This window comes from Rhinolophus sinicus, chromosome 2 (assembly GCF_057876585.1).
Source record: "Rhinolophus sinicus isolate RSI-liver-muscle chromosome 2, RSI-T2T, whole genome shotgun sequence".
Lineage (NCBI taxonomy): Eukaryota > Metazoa > Chordata > Mammalia > Chiroptera > Rhinolophidae > Rhinolophus > Rhinolophus sinicus.
The window spans coordinates 102,155,992-102,175,664 of record NC_142502.1 but is presented as its reverse complement, the minus strand read 5'-3'; the positions used below and the strand labels follow the sequence as shown (position 1 = coordinate 102,175,664).

Here is a 19,673-nt window from a genome sequence, read left to right as displayed (position 1 = left end):
TTCTCGGTCCACCTGTGTGCCCGGCCCCTGACGTCACCGCTCGGCTTCAGCGGCTTGCAGGATTCCGGCTCCTGATTGGTTCGTCCGACCACGGCCTGGCAGTCCACCAATGGCAGCGGCACTGGGTTGGGAGGTGCCCATATCCAGGATGGCGCTCCCAGCACCTAGGGGCCGGTGACCGGCAGCGGGGGAAGCGGCCTGGGTTGGCCCTCCGATTGTGGGGTCCTGGGGGCATCTCGCCGAGTACACCCCGGCCCGCCTACCAGGCCTTCCCCGGGCCAGAGCAATGGTTGCCGAGAACAGCGAGCAGTTTTGGAAGAGGAGCGCCAAGCTGCCGGGGAGGTGAGCCCAGGAGCGGAGAGGAGGAAGAGGATTGGACCAAACCCTTTCAGATCTGAAGCCCTGAATCTCGCGGGCCTGGGGTCCCGCCGACCCCGGCAGGCTGGTTTGGGCAACGTGGGCTGGGGGAGCTGGGGCTGCCTGGTGGCGGCAGGGCAGCTGTCAGGCTGAGGCGCAGGCAGCAAGCTGTGGGGACGGCTGGTTGTGGGAGCAGCCCGGGGTCTGGGGGGGAGGGCTCTGGAGGGGCTGCCCTCAGCCGGGCGGTGGCCGGAGTCCGCGCGTAAGAGACCCTGGAGTGGGATGAGTAGCCTGTGTCCGTCCTGGGTTAGGAGGCCCGGCCCTGGAACTGCTTCGCACTTTAAACAGAACTCTCTTGGGGGGTCTCCCCCACGCACAGGTGGTTGTTTGGACACGGATGGCCCCTTGCCCTGCTCCTCCAGCTCGGCACGTAGGAACCTTTTCCCTGGATTCCAACAAGGTTCTGCTGGGAACCTGGGACCCTCTGCAGGGGGACAGGAGAAATGAGGAGAGTTCTCAAGCCCGACCTTACTTGATCTTCAGTTGGCCTTTTCCCATTAGGAATTATTACAGGGTGACCCAAGAATTGAGGTTATTTCTTTAGCCTTTCCTAAGGATTTATTCAGCCCCAAGTGGCCCCTTACCCTCCTGGGTTGTATTGTTCTACTAAATTTTTTCATTCTTCAGTTGATTGGTTGGAGAGCAGACCTTCTAAGCTACGTTTTTTTTCCTTTTTGATGTATGTTGAGACCCTTAACAATTGTACATCCTTCCATCTGCTGTTGGTTTACAGTTTTCAGCTTGTCTTGGGCAGAGTCCTGAGAAGTATAAGGAGGAGTGTATGTTTCAGTCGTGAATTTAAGATTTCTGACAGCCACAGTCTACTTGGTGATGAAATTCATGTGGGTTGCCCCACATGCTACCTTTCCTCATTGATTTGGGTCTTTTCCTTCTGGGGTAATCCTTTGAACTTGTGACCTTTCTTTTAATAGCAAGAGAGAAATGAGGGTCAGTGGTGGCTACATAGCAGACTTATTTTATTTAGGATCCTATTAGACATATGGAGAACGGTGGGAATTAGCTGACACAGTATTAAAATACTGCAAGGGAATGCAGAGATAGCTTCAGATGAAAGTGCTGTGGAATCACAGTGTTAATGTCAGTGCTAAAGACTTCTGTGTTTTTAGATAAGCACCACTTCCTGCCAACTGATTCCTTTTCCTTCCTGGTCTAGTGAGCTCTCCAGTCTCACTAACTGTTGTTCTCTGGGGTTTCCATAGTGAGGTCATTAAATGTTGACATCCTAGGGTTATAATCAGAATCAGTGGGAGAACTGTTAAATCAGGAAGCAGTAGATGAGATGTGGGACATGCATGGTCTTTTGTGCCTACTGAGTGCTGGTTGTTATTCACAATCTTTTGTTTTCTGTGTTTCCTATTTGGACAATACGAACAGTTACCTTTTTTCAAGGCACTGCTTTTGCAAGATAGGAAGAGGAGTCTTTTCAGTTTTCCCAAGTTTCTGGCTTCCTTTTTCATTTTGAAGAGGAACATAGAGGGATAGAGGAGGGACCGTTTCAGTTCAGAAAGACTTGGGTTATTATTTGGACCCTTTTACCTGTGTGATTAAGGACAGATGGTTTCCTCAATTTCTCTAGACCTCAATTTCCTGATCTATGAAATGAGGATAAAAATACTTTCCTCAGGGTTACTGTGAGGACTTCACTTAACATCCTATTTGTAAAGAACCAAGGACAGTGTTTATTTAGTACATTATGGTTGCTCAATGTTGTCATGCGGGGAAGCCTGCGGGGTCTCTGCTCCCGCTCCCCATACAAGAACGCAGGATATGGTGAGGCCAAAAAGGAACACCCACGGAGCCATAGGTAGGGGAGTCATACCACTACGGTCTCACTGGAGGCTGGGTTCACTGGACGTGCGACCTGCTGTCCCTTTTGTCTGCAACCCACCGACGACTCTCTTTCACTCTCCTTCACTCTCCTCCGTAGCCGCAGCAGTTATATTAGCGGCTAATTGGCTAACTGGCCACAGCCGACGGCCATCTACTACCCGAGCCAGCACTCCTCCACGTGAGGCCGAGAGCCTGTAAACTACTTCCTGGGGCTCTGTCCCCACACTCCACCCCTACAGGTTCTCGCCTCACAATCTAGGTGACAAGCGTCTTCCGCAAGGGTCCCTGTACCATATTAGCCTACTGACAAAAAGAAATGGTAGTCTTAGGAACCAACAATGGCAAATCCCTTCCATCTGGGAGGATACATGCTAGCTTCTTGTCCTGGGAAAGGAGGGTTACTGCCACTGGCACCTTTCCCTGTTTGTGGTACCAGACCTTTATGGCAGTGCTTGGGGTCCCTTGCATAGTTTCAACATGTAACAGAACAGGGGACCCCATAATAGGCCATAGTGAGAGCACATAGTTCCCTCACAAAATCATCCCGGTATCGGGACCTCTGTATACTACAGTCACTTGTGGTGGCCACTCAGCCACCACCCCTGGCGTCACTTGCAAATCATGAGTCAAACCGGCCCCCCATGGGGCTATCAGACCCAACCACCGACAGTGGGGGCTTTTGACCTGCCAGGGCCAAGTCCATTGCTGCCGTTCCCCTGCTTTCAAGCATGTGGGTGCTGGCAGCAAAATGTTCCCATTTCTGCCGTAGCCTGGCTTTAACAGAGTCTCACTGGTGGTAACTTGTAATTGAATGGGAGCGGCCGTTCGATGTAGCAGAGCTTCTACTGGCGCGGGCCCTCCCTTCTGTGGTCTCTCATTCAGGACTCTCAGGACGTCCCATAGACGCGAGGCCCAGTCACGCATCGTAGGAGGGTGTTTTGACACCCGGAGACCTTGCTTCAAAAGACCATTATAACGTTCAATCATGCCAGCTGCTTGTGGATTGTACGGGGTGTGAAACAACCATTGCACGTCCATCCTGGCAGCCCAGCGCTGCACTTCTTGCCCCGTAAAATGGGTACCCCTGTCACTTTCAATGACTTGGGGGCGCCCATAGAGGGTGCACAGCCATGTAAGGGCGACCACTGTATGCCGCTGATCCGCAGCCGAACAGGGCCAAGCAAACATCAACCCCGTAGCAGTGTCCACTGCTGTAAATGCATATATCGCATTGCGGGCCTTAGGCAGGGGTCCAATGTAATCCACTTGCCAGCGAGTGAGGGGCACCCTCCCTCGCGTAATCTGCTGTGTCTCCCAGGGGAGCCTCCGCCTTTGGGGGCTGTCCTGGGCACAGACGGCACAGTCATAGCAGGCATCTGCTATCTCCTGCCATTTCAAAGGCAGGCCCCAGCATCTGCTCTCACCTGCCACATGGTTCGGCTTCCAGCATGCTGTAATTTCCTATGCAGCCAATGGGCCACATCAGTGGCAGGAGCCCGCTCTAACCATCGTACCCGTGCTAGGGCGTCTGCTTCATCATTACCTGGGGACACTAAGGGGGAGTGACCTGTGACATGCAATAAGGTCACCTCCTTTCTCTGCCCTAGGTCCCAGAGGTCCTGCCACATGGCTTGACCCCACAGTGGACGGTGTCCCACCAACCAGTTTTGGTGTTTCCATGTAGGGAGCCACAACATTAGGCCCCGGAACACCACCCAGCTGTCAGTGCAAATAACTAGGGGCCCAGGCTCATGGCTGATCACCATCCACACAGCCCGTAATTCAGCCCACTGGCTACTCTGGCCCGTCCCAGTATCAAACCAAATGGTATCTGTTTTGGGCTGCACACCAATAGCCGTCCAAACAGCTGCAGCCCCTCAGCTAGAACCATCGGTAAACCAGGCATCCTCAGGTACTGGGGACTGTCCTTCTTTGTAGGGCGAGGGCTCCAAGTCCTCCCCTCTAGGCAGAGCACTTGGCTCAGCCTGGGCTACAAGCTCCACAGGCCCCAGGACCTGTTGTAGCTCTGTGCTCAAAGGGCTTGAACTAAGGGTGCTACGTTGTTCCAAGTAGGCACCCCACTTGGCGAGGGTGGTGGTCTGTGCCACCCCCGTTTTGGGTCCCTGGGTCCACGTACGGACCCACCCCTGGACAGGATACGTTGTTCTAACCAACACGCGTGCCGTTCCTGTGATGGCTTCTGTGGCCACTAGGGCTGCATACACAGCAGCCAGCTGTTTGTCTATTAGAGAGTAGCGGTCCTCCGCTCCTTTCCATAATTGGGACCAAAATCCCACTGGCAACCGGAGACGCTCCTGCCGTTGCCAGAGGCCCCATCCGTACCCCTCTTGGATTACATGAACATCAAGTTCAAATGGGCGGCCGGGGTCCACTACTTGCAGAGCCTGTGCCTGCTGCACTGCCTGTTTTGTGGCAATGAAGCCTTGCTCTATAGCCTCTTTCCAATCCCATGAGGCCCCCTTTTTTATCATATTGTACAAGGGCCTTGCCATTTGTGTTAAATGGGGTACAAATGCCCGCCAATATCCTAGCAGACCCAAATACGTCTGCAGTTGGGAGACCTTGGTCGGCCGGGGAAAGGCTTGTATTTTGTCAATGATTGCCTCAGGTATAACCTTTGTCTTACCCAACCACACAACACCCAAAAACTTGACGGATAAGCCAGAGCCTTGGACCTTTTCCTCATTCACTGCCCAGCCGCGTGACTTCAGGTGGTGGAGAAGAGAGGGAGCTGCTTGCTCTAAATCAGAAAGAGAATCTGAGGTTAACAGAATGTCATCAACATAATGGAACAAGGCCACAGAGGATGGGTGATCCCACTGTGCCAAATCCTGGGCCACAAGCCCGTGGCAGATAGTGGGGCTGTGCAACTATCCTTGCGGAAGGACTTGAAAAGTCCACTGAGGCCCATCCCACGTAAAATCAAACTGCTCTTGACACTCGGGTGCAATGTCAATGGAGAAAAAAGCATTGGCCAAGTCCACTACATAGTGATATGTCCCCAGGCGGACAGTCAGACGATCCATTAAATCATGAATTGAAGGCACTGCAGCGTGCAAGGGTGGCGTCACCTTATTTAACTCCCTATAGTCCACAGTCATTCGCCAGGTCTCATCTGGCTTCTTGACAGGCCATACTGGGGAGTTAAAGGGACTGTGCGTTGGCCTCACAATATGTGCCTTCTCCAATTCCAATATTGTACGACCGATCTCCTGTCCTCCTGGCAGGCGGTACTGTCGCACTGTAACCACGCGCCAGGGCTGTGGCAACGCTTGAGGAGGGTGGTGAGCATGCCTGCGTGTCACCACTTTCACCACCCAGATCCGGAGACGGAACTCTCCTACCGACGTCTGTAAGCTAAGGCCATGTAGCACGTCCACCCCTAGAATATATTCCGAAACGGGGGAGACATAAACCTTGTAGGTACGAGGAGGGAGCCTTCCTATACCCAGTGGTAAGGAAATGGCTTTCACAGTCACAGTTTTTCCCCCGTAGCCATCAATGCAGATTGCTGGTCCAGGGAACAGTTCTGGGTTCCCGTAAACGAGACTGCAGTCAGCACCAGTGTCAACTAGAGCCAAAACCCTCTGTACATTCGAAGGGGACCAATGTATGGACAGTTCCACATGGGGCCTTCGGTCCCTGCTCGTCCCCTCTGACCGGGTACCTTGGCCCCACCCCTAATCAAGCTGAAAGGAGTCGGCCTCAAGCAGCTGCATGAAGTCCTGGAGGGACATGGGTCGCGCTTTCCCAGACTCCTCCTTTATGCTTCTCCGGAATTGTTCCGGACGCAACTGTTTCCAAAGTTCAAGCAGGAGTGCATTGGGTTGCTGGTCTATTTTCTTCCTATCGACCCCTGCTGCCACGAGATCACGCCACATCTGTGCACGTGTTACTCTCTGAGGCCCGCGACCTCGCCCCTTTACCTTTGGTTTGGGCTTCCAGGTCTCAACTGTGCGGACCTCCTGTCTTAACTTCCTTCGCTTCCGGCTTTCAACATCCCCTAGGGTGGCCATGGCAGTTGTAACTTCATGGATCCTTCGCCCTACATACGGTGTAAGAATAGCAACCAAGGATCCAAAAGCACTCGCAGGTGCAGTATCCAAAACCAGATCTCTCATGCTGGCAGTAAAAAGCTCTTCATCTGGGCCCTGCATGTTGAGGTTAAAAATAGCATGTCTCATACCCATTTCACGGATTATTTGCGTAAGTTCTGTATATGACTGCCATTGACTCACAGTGTCTGGCAGCTCGCCAGCCTGTTCCCATACGGTGCGTACTGCAGCCGTGAGCCACGCCATTAGAGAATGGTTGCCCTGGTTGTTGGCCAACCTATGGCAGTTTTGTAACCTTTGTCGCAGGGATGGATGCACTGTCACGAAGGCTAGCTTTTCCATCTCGCCTGGGGAGCAGAGAATGTTGTCTGCTCCCTCATCCCATAAACGTAACAGCCAAGCCGAGACTGGCTCTCCAGGGCGCTGTCTGTACCGCCTCCCTAGTTCCTGCAACTCAGTGGGAGCGTATGGGGTGTAGGTCGTGAACTCAGTCACAGCTGGGTTGCCGGCAGCAACGCCCCCGGGGCCCAAAGGTTGCTCACGTTTTACCCTTTGCTTCAAGATTGGCCCAGCTTGGGGGTTGGGAGCTACATTGTCTCCACTTGCTTCCTCTGCCTCTGCCTCAGAGTCTCCACTGTGGGGCCCCTGTTCTAACAGGCGGACCCGGGCTTCCAGCGCTTCCAACCGGGACACCTGGTCAGGCACCCGGGCCACTTCATTAAGCACATTTTCCGTGTTGAGACTCAAGGCCTTGAGGAACATCCAGCCCACATGGCCGGCTGTAGCCTTCTCCTCCTCTGGCAGCTGCTCAGCCAGAGCCTGCAGGGCCCTCTCCACGCTGGCCGGAGAGCCGTCCATGTCCTCCCACCCCTCCTTGGGGGTCCAACTCCTGAGAACAGTGGCCACCGGACACCACACATTGTGTGGGGGCCACACGTCCTCCTGCCCAGAGTCAGACTCCATTCCTACCTGGTCGGAATCTTGCTCACCCTGCCAGGTGTCTGAGTGGGTGGAGGCCTCCGTGTATAATATCCACAATCCTCGGACCCAACAGCCGAAGCAGATCAAGAAAAGGAGGACAACGCCCTCCATGGCCAAGAGGAAGCTGTGCCATCTGGAGGCTCGAGTCTCCCAGGCAGACCGTGCCTCCCGCTCCCGGCGTAGCTCTTTGCGGGCCTCCCGAAGCTCGACTTTTGTACGCATAAACTGCTCAACCATCCTTCGGTGAGTTTCGGCCGGTACCATACCCTGCTCGCTGTGCCATTTGTCGTGCGGGGAAGCCTGTGGGGCCTCTGCTCCCGCCTCCCATAGAAGAACGCAGGATATGGTGAGGCCAAAAAGGAACACCCACGGAGCCATAGGTAGGGGAGTCATACCACTACGGTCTCACTGGAGGCTGGGTTCACTGGACGTGCGACCTGCTGTCCCTTTTGTCTGCAACCCACCGACGACTCTCTTTCACTCTCCTCCGCTCTCCTCCGTAGCCGCAGCAGTTATATTAGCGGCTAATTGGCTAACTGGCTACAGCTGACGGCCAATCCGCCACAGCTGACGGCCATCTACTACCCGAGCCAGCACTCCTCCACGTGAGGCCGAGAGCCTGTAAACTACTTTCTGGGGCTCTGTCCCCACAATGTATACTAGCAATTAGTACTACTATTATTCTTAGAGCAAATAAATAAACAATTACTCAGATCCTTACCCTGGTGCTGGGTATTTATGTTCATTGTTTATCTTGAGACATTGTCGCGCAGGAGACCCTGCTTGCTGCGCCATGTGTCATGCAGGGTGGCCTGCGGGGTCTCTGCTCCCGCTCCCCACATAAGAACGCAAGACATGGTGAGGCCAAAAAGGAACACCCACGGAGCCATAAACGGGGGAGTCATATCACTATATTCTCTCTGGCGTCATCCGCCTATCTGCAATCCGCTTTTGCTAGCTCAGCCACCATCTTCTTGCTAGCCCCCATTTTTTGCTAGCGTAGCCACAGTAGTTATATTAGTGGCCAGTGGCTCACTGGTTACAGCTGACGGCCGACTAGCCACAGCTGATGGCCATTCAATCACAGTTGATGGTCATTTACTACCTGAGCCAGCAGTTTTCTGTGTGAGGCCGAGAGCCTGGAAACTGCTCTCTGGGGCTCTGTCCCCACAGACATCAAAGTGTTGCCATGATTGACAGTAGTTTTTGTCCCTTGCTTGTTGAGGGGAAATACTGTTTAGTTACGTGCTTTTAGCAGGGAAGCCTCCAGGATCCCCTTGTTATGGGGAAAACTAGTTTTAGATCATAAGAGCTTTGATTTAAGGAAAATGTTAAGGCATTTTCTCAATAATAGAATTTTTGCATTTGTAGTCTTTCCATTTCAGTGAAGAAACACTTTCTTCCAGTGGGGAAATGACATAGACAATTGTTTTTAAGCCCATTGCAACCTAAAAGTGACAATAGTTTGCTTTTCTTTACAAACTGAAAGGTGAAAATTCAAAGTACTGTCAGGTTACTTTCAGTTTCTTTGATCATGATCCAGCAACCTTAATGACAAACAAATGGGAATTTTATTTAGTAAAATAGCCTAAGTTCACAATGAATTAAACATCCTTTATTAAAACAATAGCTTTATTGAGATATAATTCACATACCATAAAAATTCTTCCACTATTCAGTGTATTTAGTATATTCATCTTGAATATGATGGTTTTGTACAACCATCACCACTAATTTCAGTACATTTTCATCACCCCAAAAAGAAACCTCATATCCATTAGTAGTCACCCTCCACCCCTCCCCACCCTCCTCAGCACCTGGCAGCCACTAATATTCCTGTTTCTATAGATTTACCTTCTGGACATTTCTTATAAATGGAGTAATGTGCTATGAGGCCTTTTCTGGATTCTTTTATTAAGCATAATGTTTTCAAGGCTCATTCGTATCAGTGTTTTATTCCTTATTATGGCTAAATAATATTATATGGCTGTGCCTCATTTTGTTTATCCATTTGTTAGTTGATGGACATTTACGTTTCCACTTTTTGGCTATTGTGAATAATGCTGTGAAATTCATGTGAAGGTTTCTGTGTGGATGTATGTTTTCCATTCTCCTGAGTATATGTAGGAGTGGAATGGCTGGGTCACGTGGTAACTTGGTGGAATTAAACATCTTTTTAAGGTCTCTCAGTCATATACGTACATAAGAGCCCTGTGTACTTAATACATTACATGGTCCTTGTACGGATGCCTAGGAAGCTAGGAGGCGATATGTACCACGTGGTTAAGAATCAGGCTTCGGAAACTTGCAGCTAATAGGTAAGTCAGTCCTGAGATCTAACGCACAGCGTGGGGATTATAGCCAACAGCGCTACATTATAAACTTCACAGTTGTTAGGAGACTAGGTCTTAATTGTTCTCACCAGAACAAAGAAATTATAATTATGGAACGTGATGGAGGTGTTAGCTAACCCTTTGGTGGTAATAAATTGCAATAGATAAATGTATCAAGCCAACACATTGTACACCTTAAACTGTCACAATGCTTGTCAATTGTCACAATGCTTGTCAATTATATCTCAAATAATAATTTTTTAAAAAGTGAAGGCTTTGGAACCTGACTTGAAATAAGATGGAAGGAAAGCATTTATGTGAAATTCAAGAACAGTCAAAACTAGTTGATGGTTGATTGAGGTCAGTGGTTGGTGGGGAGTGTTGACTGGGGAGGAGCGTGAGCCTTCTGGGGCAGGACGTGTTCTTCACCTTGATCCGGGTGGTTTCATGTATACGGAGGGTGCCAGAAAAATGTATGTACATTATAAGAAAGGAAAACTATTAAAATCATAATACTCACTATATACCGATAACAAAAGATGAATACAAGTCACGTTTGACGTCTGCAGTTACAAGAGGTGCCCAGAGTGGGTCCCATCAGCGTCCAGACACTTCTGATGACGGGGAACTACTGCTTGAGCAACGTTGACCAAAGTGTCCACTTGTCTACATTTTTTTGACACCCCCGGTACATATGAAGTCATCCATGTGTACACTTGAGATTTGTGTAGTTACTGTGTGCAAGTTATATCACGTTTTAAAAGTTAAAAAAAAGACTACAGGGGAGCCCATGGTAGGAGGAGGGCACATGGTTCAGTTTGTCGTGAGGCCACCATTAAAGGGTTGGGAGGAAAGTAAGTGGGTAAGTGGTGGAGGAAAATGCAGCAACACTAAAATCTACCCACCAGACAGACTGTTGACCATGTGAAAATTGCCCAAATCGAAATGGACGAAAGCTTCCTTTCTCACAGGGGAAGACTGAAGTGCAAAATTGTCCTTGAATCTTGGTACCGAGTGAGGATCTTGATATTGGCAGCTGGGAGACTTGAAGAAAACAGTGTAACCCGTAGGATTCAGGGCTGACAAGTCACAGCTCATCAGATGCGAGGTGGTGGCTGTGCAAGGGGTTGTGCAGCACTGAGAGTGTTGGGGAGTCAGCGGTGATGGTGGGAAACCCTCCTGGCTAAAGGGAAGCTGTAGTGGTGGTCAGATAGGCTGACATTGGCCTTGGACATGAAATCCTAATTCATAACCAGCAGGGCCTCCACCTGCAGTTGTGAACTGCAGGGGGAGGGAGTGGGGGCTTCTCTCCCCCAGCTGTGAGCCTGAGGAAGGCTGTACCTGCCCAAGGGGGCCTGTTAGGCTGTTACAGGTCCTGGAAGGAGGAGGGAAGCAAAAGGGACTCTGTAGGGAAATGGGCCGCACATGTTACAGCTGTCCCTGCTCTGATGTAAGGCTGCACGGAGAGCAGGCCCTTCTCAGCACTTGCCAGTGGCCTGCCTGGCTCTAGGTTCTTCTCCCTGATCGGGAGGTAGAGGAAAGGCCGCTGCAGCCAGCCATGCAGAGGTCTGCTGAAGGGATTTCCTGGCAGAGGAACTGCCAGAGGAAAGGCCCTGCAGGGGTCAGAGGTTGAGGTGCTGGGGAAGGGAGGAGGCAGAGGGAAGGCAGGGTGGCTGGAGTGTCAGGAGGTGAGGGGAAAGCACTGGTGAAGACCCTGGGAAGGGGGTTAGGCTTGATTCTACATCAGAGAATCTTGGACCCCCTTCCTTTGTCACATCAACAGCCAGTCCTAAAGCCTGGCCCTGCAATGTCTGGGCCTTGACCTGCACTGCCAGCTCTTTGGAAATGGGATGGGGAGGGATGCCTTGGTCCCGAGGGGTGCTAGCCGAGTCCCAGGGATGTACAGTCCGTTGTTAAATAACAAAATCATAGCAACGGGCAATACAATGCTGTTTTGATTATTGTAGCCCTGTTGTACAAGCCAAAGTCAGGAAGTGTGACACCTCCATTATTGTTCTTTTTTCTTAAGATTGCTTTGGCTATTTGGGGTCTTTCGTGGTTCCAAACAAATCTGATGATTTTTTGTCCTATTTCTTTAAAATATGCCATTGGGATTTGGATGGGGATTGCATTGAATCTGTATATTGCTTTGGGTAATATGGCCATTTTAACTATGTTGATTCTTCCAATCCATGAGCACGGAATGTCTTTCCATTTCTTTGTGTCTTCTTCAATTTCTTCCGATAAGGTGCTAGTATCCAGAATATACAAGGAACTCATGCAACTCAACAACAAAAAAACAAACAACCCAATTGAAAAATGGGTAGAGGACTTGAAGAGACATTTCTCCAAAGAGGACATACAAATGGCAAATAGACATATGAAAAAATGCTCAACATCACTAATCATCAGAGAAATGCAAATCAAAACCACAATGAGATATCACCTCACCCCAGTCAGAATGGCTATCATCAACAAGACAAATAGTAACAAATGTTGGAGAGGCTGTGGAGAAAAAGGAACCCTCATACACTGTTTGGTGGGAATGCAGACTGGTGCAGCCGTTATGGAAGGCAGTGTGGAGGTTCCTCAAAAAATTACGAATAGAATTACCATATGACCCAGCAATCCCTCTCCTGGGTATCTACCCAAAAAATCTGAAAACATTTAGAGATCAAGACATCTGTGTTCCAATGTTCATTGCAGCTTTGTTTACGGTGGCCAAGACGTGGAAACAACCAAAATGCCCTTCGATAGATGAATGGATAAAGAAGTTGTGGTATATATACACAATGGAATACTATTCAGCAGTAAGAAAAGATGATATAGGAACATTTGTGACAACATGGATGGATCTTGAGAGTGTAATGCGGAGCGAAATAAGTCAGACAGAAAAAGCAGAGAACCATGTGGTTTCACTGATATGTGGTATATAAACCAAAAGCAACAAAAGAATAAGACAAACAAATGAGAAACAGAAACTCATAGACACAGACAATGGTTTGGTGGTTGCCAGAGGGTAAGGGGGGCGGGGGGTGGGGGGTGGGAGATGAGGGTAAGGGGGATCGAATATATGGTGATGGAAGGAGAACTGACTCTGGGTGATGAACACACAATGGGATTTATAGATGATGTAATACAGAATTGTACACCTGAAATCTATGTAATTTTACTAACAACTGTCACCCCAATAAATTTAATAAAATTAAAAAAAAAAATCATAGCAATGGGAGTGCACTTGCCAGCTTCTGCCCTCGGGCGGGGCTGAGCCTGGAAGGTGAAGCGGGACTTGGAAAGCTGCAGAGTTAGGTCCCTGGAGGACATGTTTTTGTTCCTGACACCCGGGTAGAGAGCACCATTGAGGCAGGTGTGGGCATCAGACTTTGGGGGAGACTTCCCCGTGTCACACCCAGGACAGGAAATCTGGGGGAGTTCTGTGAGTGTGCAGGCCCCTGGGTCAGTGTGCCACCTTGTAACAACCAAACAAGAGGAGCTGCTGGGAGGGAGAAAGAAAACACCTCCAAAAGTCAGAAATTCCGTGTATGTTTGGAAGAACATTAGCTGCTGTGCGAAATTGTGGGCGCTTAGGAAAACAGCGCACAGGACATTTGTACAGGCCGAGTGGTTCCGCGGTGGTGGGCAGCGGTTGGGGGGGGGGCCCTGAGAAGCTAACCTGCTCCTCTGTGAGCTCTGGGGAGTGGCTGTGACCGTGGGCAAAGAGGACGAGCAGGTTCCTGACACACTGGTGAGCGTGCACATGCACGAGATCTTCGGTCTTACTCCAGCAATGACCCTGAGCTGCCACCGAAACTAGAAGAACTGAGTGTAGTAGAGCGAGCCCGGGTGCAGGAGAGCGAGCCCGGGTGCAGGGGTCCAGCCGAGATCACAGTGGCTGAAGCCTTTGTACCCACATCCGCACTGCTGCACGGGCCCCCCTTAGTGGCCTGTCCATGAAGGTCGTCAAGGCCCATCAAGGTTAAGTCTGTGATCCCTCTCCCAGTGTTTCAAGATGCACATTGTGTTACCAGAGAGGGGGGCCCTTCTCTGGGAGACGCCCGGGCTTGGCTCTCACACCGGGGATGGAACCCGGGCCTCTGGGAGGAGAACTGGGAAACTCGCCACTGTTACCAAAGGATGGGCCCTCCTTGACACGGTGTCCCGGTTCTTGGCATCTCGAGCAAAGAATTGAACGAGACACAGAGGTGAAGCGGTGAGAGGAAAGTTTATGAGAACAGATAGTCACTCCAAAGAATTAGGAGCAGGCCGAGCACTGAGAAAAGCGGCTCAAGGCTCAGGGCTCCAGGTGGCATTATTCCGAGAAAAAGTACACCCCAAAGGGTTTGCAGCTGCCCGCGCAAAGGCAGGGCTCAAGGGGGGGCTCAAGGCTCAAGAGGCAGCGGCTCACGGGAGCCTTGGGGTTTTATCTTATTCTCTGGGATGGGCTGTTCCTCCCTGGGAGCCAGATGGCTTGATTGACACCTGTGATTGATAAGGGGCAATTACCTCACCCTCTTAGACTGTGCATGTCCCTTCCCAGAGTTCAGTCTGTTATAATGATATTAATGAATGTCTGGGCCTCTGTATGATAATATAATGATGGTATAATGCGGCCAGGGTGAGACGGAGGTCGCTGTAGCCCTTTACTGCGCAGGACCGGTCTAATTTATGGTCAGTCTCCTCACAGTGGCTACTGCTTAGGGCAGATATGGGAAGGATTTGGGAGGTCTCCAGGCGGTGCTCCCCGTAGATTGTGTTGGACGTGCAGGAATGCAGAGACCCCATTACCTGTCTCTAACTGCCTGCCTTGTTTTCCCTGAGAGACGTGATCCCCATAAATCTCTGTGGGGAGTTGAGGGACAGGAGGTCTCTTCTGTATCTGCTTCAAGCCGAGAAGGGGGGTAGAGCTGTCCCTACCTAACGGGGATTCACAGAACTCGCACCCTATCTGTTCTTCAATAATAAAAGGAGGGTCTGTTCTTCCTTGGTTGGGGTGTACTAGAAGCCTCCCTGGGATATAATTTGTATCCCAATGGCCCCTAGATGAGGAGAGACAGATATTAATTAATAAATCAAAAGCGCTGGCTCCAGGGATGGGACTCAAAGCCCAGGGTTAGGTCTGGACTGGCCTGGAGGAGTGTTAAAACCCATTCCATCTCTGGAATGGCATTTGTTTACCCAAGAGTTAGGTCTGGAATGGCTTGGGGAATGTTGGGCTACAATGATTATAGCTCACAGGCTTTTAAGTAGTTATTAGGCAGGGGTGAGACACATTCTGTGATTTAGGCCAGGAGCAATCCTTAGTTTAGGATTTAGAAACTGATTAGAAGAGTGATTAAGACCAGGGGCTAAGGAGCTAAGAAACGAGGGAAAGGAACGCTTAAAATTTCTATACTGAGGGGACTTAAAGCTCCTATAGTGAAGGGGCTTAAACCATCTATAGTGAGGGAGCGCTCCCATAACGGGACAGGTATTGTTTTATTCATTCCTTTCTTGTAGTCCCTGAAGGCCCAACTCCTCTCCTTGGGAGGGACCTTCTCCAATTGTTAGGAATGAAAATAGTGTAGTTATAGGAGAAAATCCTGTCCTAAGACCGCCCCTTCAACTGTTAGTTATGCAAACTGAAGCCCCTCTGAGTACTCTCACCCCTACAAGGAAGAGTCAAAGTGACCCCGTATCTGAGACACTGGGATTCCTGGCCGGGCTAAGAACCCCAGTCCTCATTAGTCTTAGGGATCCCTCACAGTTTCCCCCCCAGAAGCAGTACCCTCTAAGGCCTGAGGCAAGGGCTGGGCTTCATGGTCACATAAAAGAAGGATTATGCTTTATAAAATCCTGAAACAATGTTTAATTGTAAGTTTTATATGTATCTAAATAGTGTGAATGGAAGATACAACAGAGCTGCTTTGAAAAAATCTTCAGGGGTGGCCAGATGGCTCAGTTGGTTAGAGCACGAGCTCTCTACCATGGGATGGTGGGCTGTGCCGCCTGCAACTAAGATTGAAAACAGCTACTGGACTTGGAGCTGAGCTGCGCCTTCCACTAGATTGAAGGAGAACGACTTGGGGCTGATAGGCCCTGGAGAAACACACTGTTCCCCAATAAAGATTAAAAACAAAACAAAAAAACTTCAGCGTCCAGAGTCACATATCCACAGTGCTTTTTAGAATTACACTGGTGTCCAAATTGCTTCTACCAAATCTCATTCAAAAACACAGTGAAAGATGTGACATTTATTCTAGGATTCCAACCGGACAGCCAGTTTGGGAACACTGTTCCTAGATTGGCATTAACCATCGCTGCCCACTGTATCACAACAAAATTGTTGTCAGGATACCAAGGTGTATAGACTGAGGCATGAGATTCACATTTTTCTAACATTTTGAAAAGCGATTTCATTACACAAATATTTTTGAAGATGATGTTTAGTAAGAAAATTGGCATTGTAGCCAATATTTCTAACATTCTTAATGAAACAAATTTGAAAGTTCTAAAAAAAGCAAAGATAGTTATTGTAAAGGCACTAACATTATGGCGCTCAGTCTTTAAACTGTGTGATCAGCTACTGTTATGTTCTCAACTTTGTTGCAACTTATTGTCGGAAACATTGTTATTAAGGGCATCTACAATAAAAACTTACAAATACTGTTGTATCTCCTCTGTCTCAAACTTTTAATCGTTACATTCTAAGAGTGAAATTTAAGGCATTAAAATGATCAGATAAAAGGATTATGCTTTATAAAATCCTGAAACAATATTTAATTGTAAATTTTATGTGTATGTAAATCCTTTGACACTCCTCCCAGAGGTGGAGTAATTCCTTCTCTCTTGAGTGTGGGCTGGACATAATGACTCACTTCTCATCCTGCTGATGTAATGGTGTGTGATTCTCAGTCTAGGATATAAAACTGCAGCTTCTGCTTGGTCAATCTCTCTTTTTCTCTCTCGCTCTCCTTCTCTCTCTCCTATCACTTGCTCTTAGGGACTAACCTACCTAAGTCATTAGCCACCTTATGGAAAAGTCCCCACGGCTAGGAACTGAGGCCTCCTGGGACCACCCAGGAAGGAAATGAGGCCCCTTCCAACAGCCCTATGAGTGAACCATGTTTCATGCGAGTCCTCCAGCCCCAGTCAAGCATTCAGATGACGCAGCCCTGGCTGACAACTTGACTGCAACCTTGAGAGAGGCCCTGAGACAGAAGCGCTCAGGTAAACCTCTCCTACATTCCTGACCCTGGGAAACTAGGATAAAATACACATTTGTTGTTTTGAGCTGCTAACTTTTGGGTAATTTGTTACGCTGCCATACATGACTAATACAGTATCCAAAGAGAGAAAGAATTATTGCACTTTTTTATTTGCAGATTAGCTTCCTGGTGATCAGTGCTTCCAAGCTTGTTCCCACTGTAGTTGATAAACAACAAGGAGACTGGTCTCTATGAGAATCTCCAGCTGGTGTTTTCAGGCACAACTTCTCCAGGGTTAGAGAGAAAAGCCCTGTCCTTCCTCTATTCCCAGGGCCAGCTCACTCTATGGCATCAAGTTCCCTGGGGGTGTCTTCTTCCAGAATAGTCCAGGGCGAGAGGTAAAGGGTGGGAGGCAGGGAGTCCATTTCAGGGAGAGGGATCCCGCGAAGAGAAAAGGAGGAAAAGGGGCTGAGCCCTGGTTTCCTCAGACAGCCCCTGCCTGGGTCAGGACTCAGGGTGACAGCGTGACAGAGGGCTCAGAGCAAGAGGAGGGGTCAGGGCAGAGTCCCAGGTCCCCTGAGGGCGCAGAAGCTCAATGTGGGGGAGTCCCCACCTCCCCACGGTTTCACTTCTCACAACCTGTGCCGGGTCCTCCTGTCTGGAAACTCGTTACGCGGCCCCAGTTCTCACTCCCATTGCGTGTCCGGTTTCTGCAGAAGCCAATCAGTGTCACGGCCTTTCCGGTTATCAAGTGTCCACGGACCCGCCCGCACGCAGAACCCGAGGATGCGCGTCATGGGCCCCGGAGCCCTCCTCCTGCTGCTCTCGGGGGCCCTGGCCCTGACGGGGACCCGGGCGGGTGAGTGCGGGGTTGGGAGGGAACGGTCTCCGTGGGGGGAAAGCAGGGGACCGCCCGGTGGGGACACAGGACCCCGGGGAGGATGTGTCCCCACAGCCCAGACCTCAGACCCCTGACCCCGCCCCGTGCCTCTCCCCCTCCTGTCGCCCACTAGGGTCTTCCACAACCTCCCGTCTCCGTCCCCCCCTTTTCTGTCTCCCGGGCCCCCGCCCCTCCCGGCCCATCTCCCTCGGACCCAGGACCCGCGCCGGGAGGAGGGTCGCCTGGGTCTCAGCCCCTCCCCGTCCCCAGGCTCCCACTCCCTGAGGTATTTCCAAACCTCCTGGTCCCGGCCCGGCCGCGGGGAGCCCCGGTACATCGAAGTCGGCTACGTGGACGACACGCAGTTCGTGCGGTTCGACAGCGACGCGGCGAGTCCGAGAGAGGAGCCGCGGGCAGCGTGGATGGAGGGGCCGTGGGTGCAGCAGGAGGAGCCTGGGCACTGGGACCGGAACACGCAGAGAGCCAAGACAGACGCACAGAATCACCGAATGTGCCTGAACAAGATCAGCGGCTACTACAACCAGAGCGAGGCCGGTGAGCGACGCGGCCCGGGTCCCTGTCACGACCCCCACGGACGGGCCGGGGTCTCCCCGAGTCTGCGGGTCCCAGCTTCACCCCGAGGCTGCGGGACCCGCCAGACCCTCCATGGAGAAGAGCCCCAGGCGCCTTTGCTCCGGTGTGGGTGGGGGCGGGGTTAAAGGTCGGAGCTGACGGCGGGGCGGGGTCAGGGTCTCACACCCTCCAGAGGTTGTTCGGCTGCGACGTGGAGCCGGACGGGCGCCTCCTCCGCGGGTACTACCGGGACGCCTACGACGGCGCCGACTACATCGCCCTGAACGAGGACCTGCGCTCCTGGACCGCGGCGGACACGGCGGCTCAGATCACCCGGCGCAAGTGGGAGGCGACGGGTCTGGCGGAGCGATGGAGGGGCTACCTTGAGGGCACGTGCGTGGAGTCGCTCAGCAAATACCTGGAGAAGGGGAAGGAGACGCTGCAGCGCACAGGTGAGAGGGGCCGCGGGGCCTCCTACGAGGAGAGGAGGAAATGGGATCAACACCCGGACACCCCCTCCCCGACCCCGGGAGATGGAGTCCGCCTGGGTTTTCAGATCCGGTACCAGAGAGCGACCCTAAGGGCCCCCCTTCTCTCAGGGACTGTTAGGGGTGCAGTCTCTCAGGGGATGGAGAAGGGACCATCTCTGAAATAGATGATCAGCGGTTCCCTGTGACTCTGGCAGCTGCTCTGGGATCCTGGGGGGACTTTCTCTCTCAGGCCTTGTTCGCTGCCCCGCACACAGTGTGACTGAGCTGTGACCCCAGCTTTTCTGAGTCATGTGGCCTCCACCCAGCTCAGGACCAGGAATCCCTTTTCTCTCCATCGGAGACCTGTCACTGATGGGGCTGTCTCACCCTGATTCTAGAACTTTCTAAAGACTAGAGATTATCCCGGATGCCTATGCCCAGTGTGGTGTGTGGGTTTTGTGCTCCCTTCCCCCACCCCAGTTGTCCTGACCAGTCTCAGGATGGTCACGTGACCACTGCTGGAGCATCCCCTGAGGGATGCAAAGGTCCTGAGTATTCTGACCCTTCTCCTCAGATCCTCCAAAGGCACACGTGACCCACCACCGCACCACTGACCGTGATGTCACCCTGAGGTGCTGGGCGCTGGGCTTCTACCCTGCGGAGATCACCCTGACCTGGCAGCGTGATGGGGAGGACCTGACCCAGGACACGGAGCTCGTGGAGACCAGGCCTGCGGGGGACGGGACCTTCCAGAAGTGGGCAGCTGTGGGGGTGCCTTCTGGAGAGGAGCAGAGATACACGTGCCATGTGCAGCACGAGGGGCTGCCCGAGCCCCTGACCCTGAGATGGGGTACGGAGGGGGCCGTGGGCACAGAGCCTCTTCTCAGGGAAAGCGGGGGCCTCTGGAG

General features: G+C 51.4%; 1 protein-coding gene across 7 annotated transcripts in view; it reads left to right on the top strand.

The window, feature by feature from the left end:
• The first annotated feature begins 216 nt into the window (after positions 1-216).
• Positions 217-19,673, top strand: part of LOC109439660 (patr class I histocompatibility antigen, A-126 alpha chain-like) — a 478,827-nt gene continuing 459,370 nt past the window's right edge. For 5 of the 7 annotated variants that reach the window (XM_088795775.1, XM_088795774.1, XM_088795773.1 and 2 more), the window contains exons 1-4: positions 17,577-17,701; positions 17,993-18,277; positions 18,472-18,747; positions 19,340-19,615. In XM_088795775.1, coding sequence (XP_088651901.1) covers positions 17,629-17,701; positions 17,993-18,277; positions 18,472-18,747; positions 19,340-19,615 — 910 coding nt within the window. In that variant the 5' untranslated portion in view covers positions 17,577-17,628. Of the gene's footprint in view, positions 343-16,637; positions 16,865-17,558; positions 17,702-17,992; positions 18,278-18,471; positions 18,748-19,339; positions 19,616-19,673 lie in introns of those variants that run through there. The other 2 variants (XM_088795779.1, XM_088795776.1) reach the window with 2 other exon arrangements.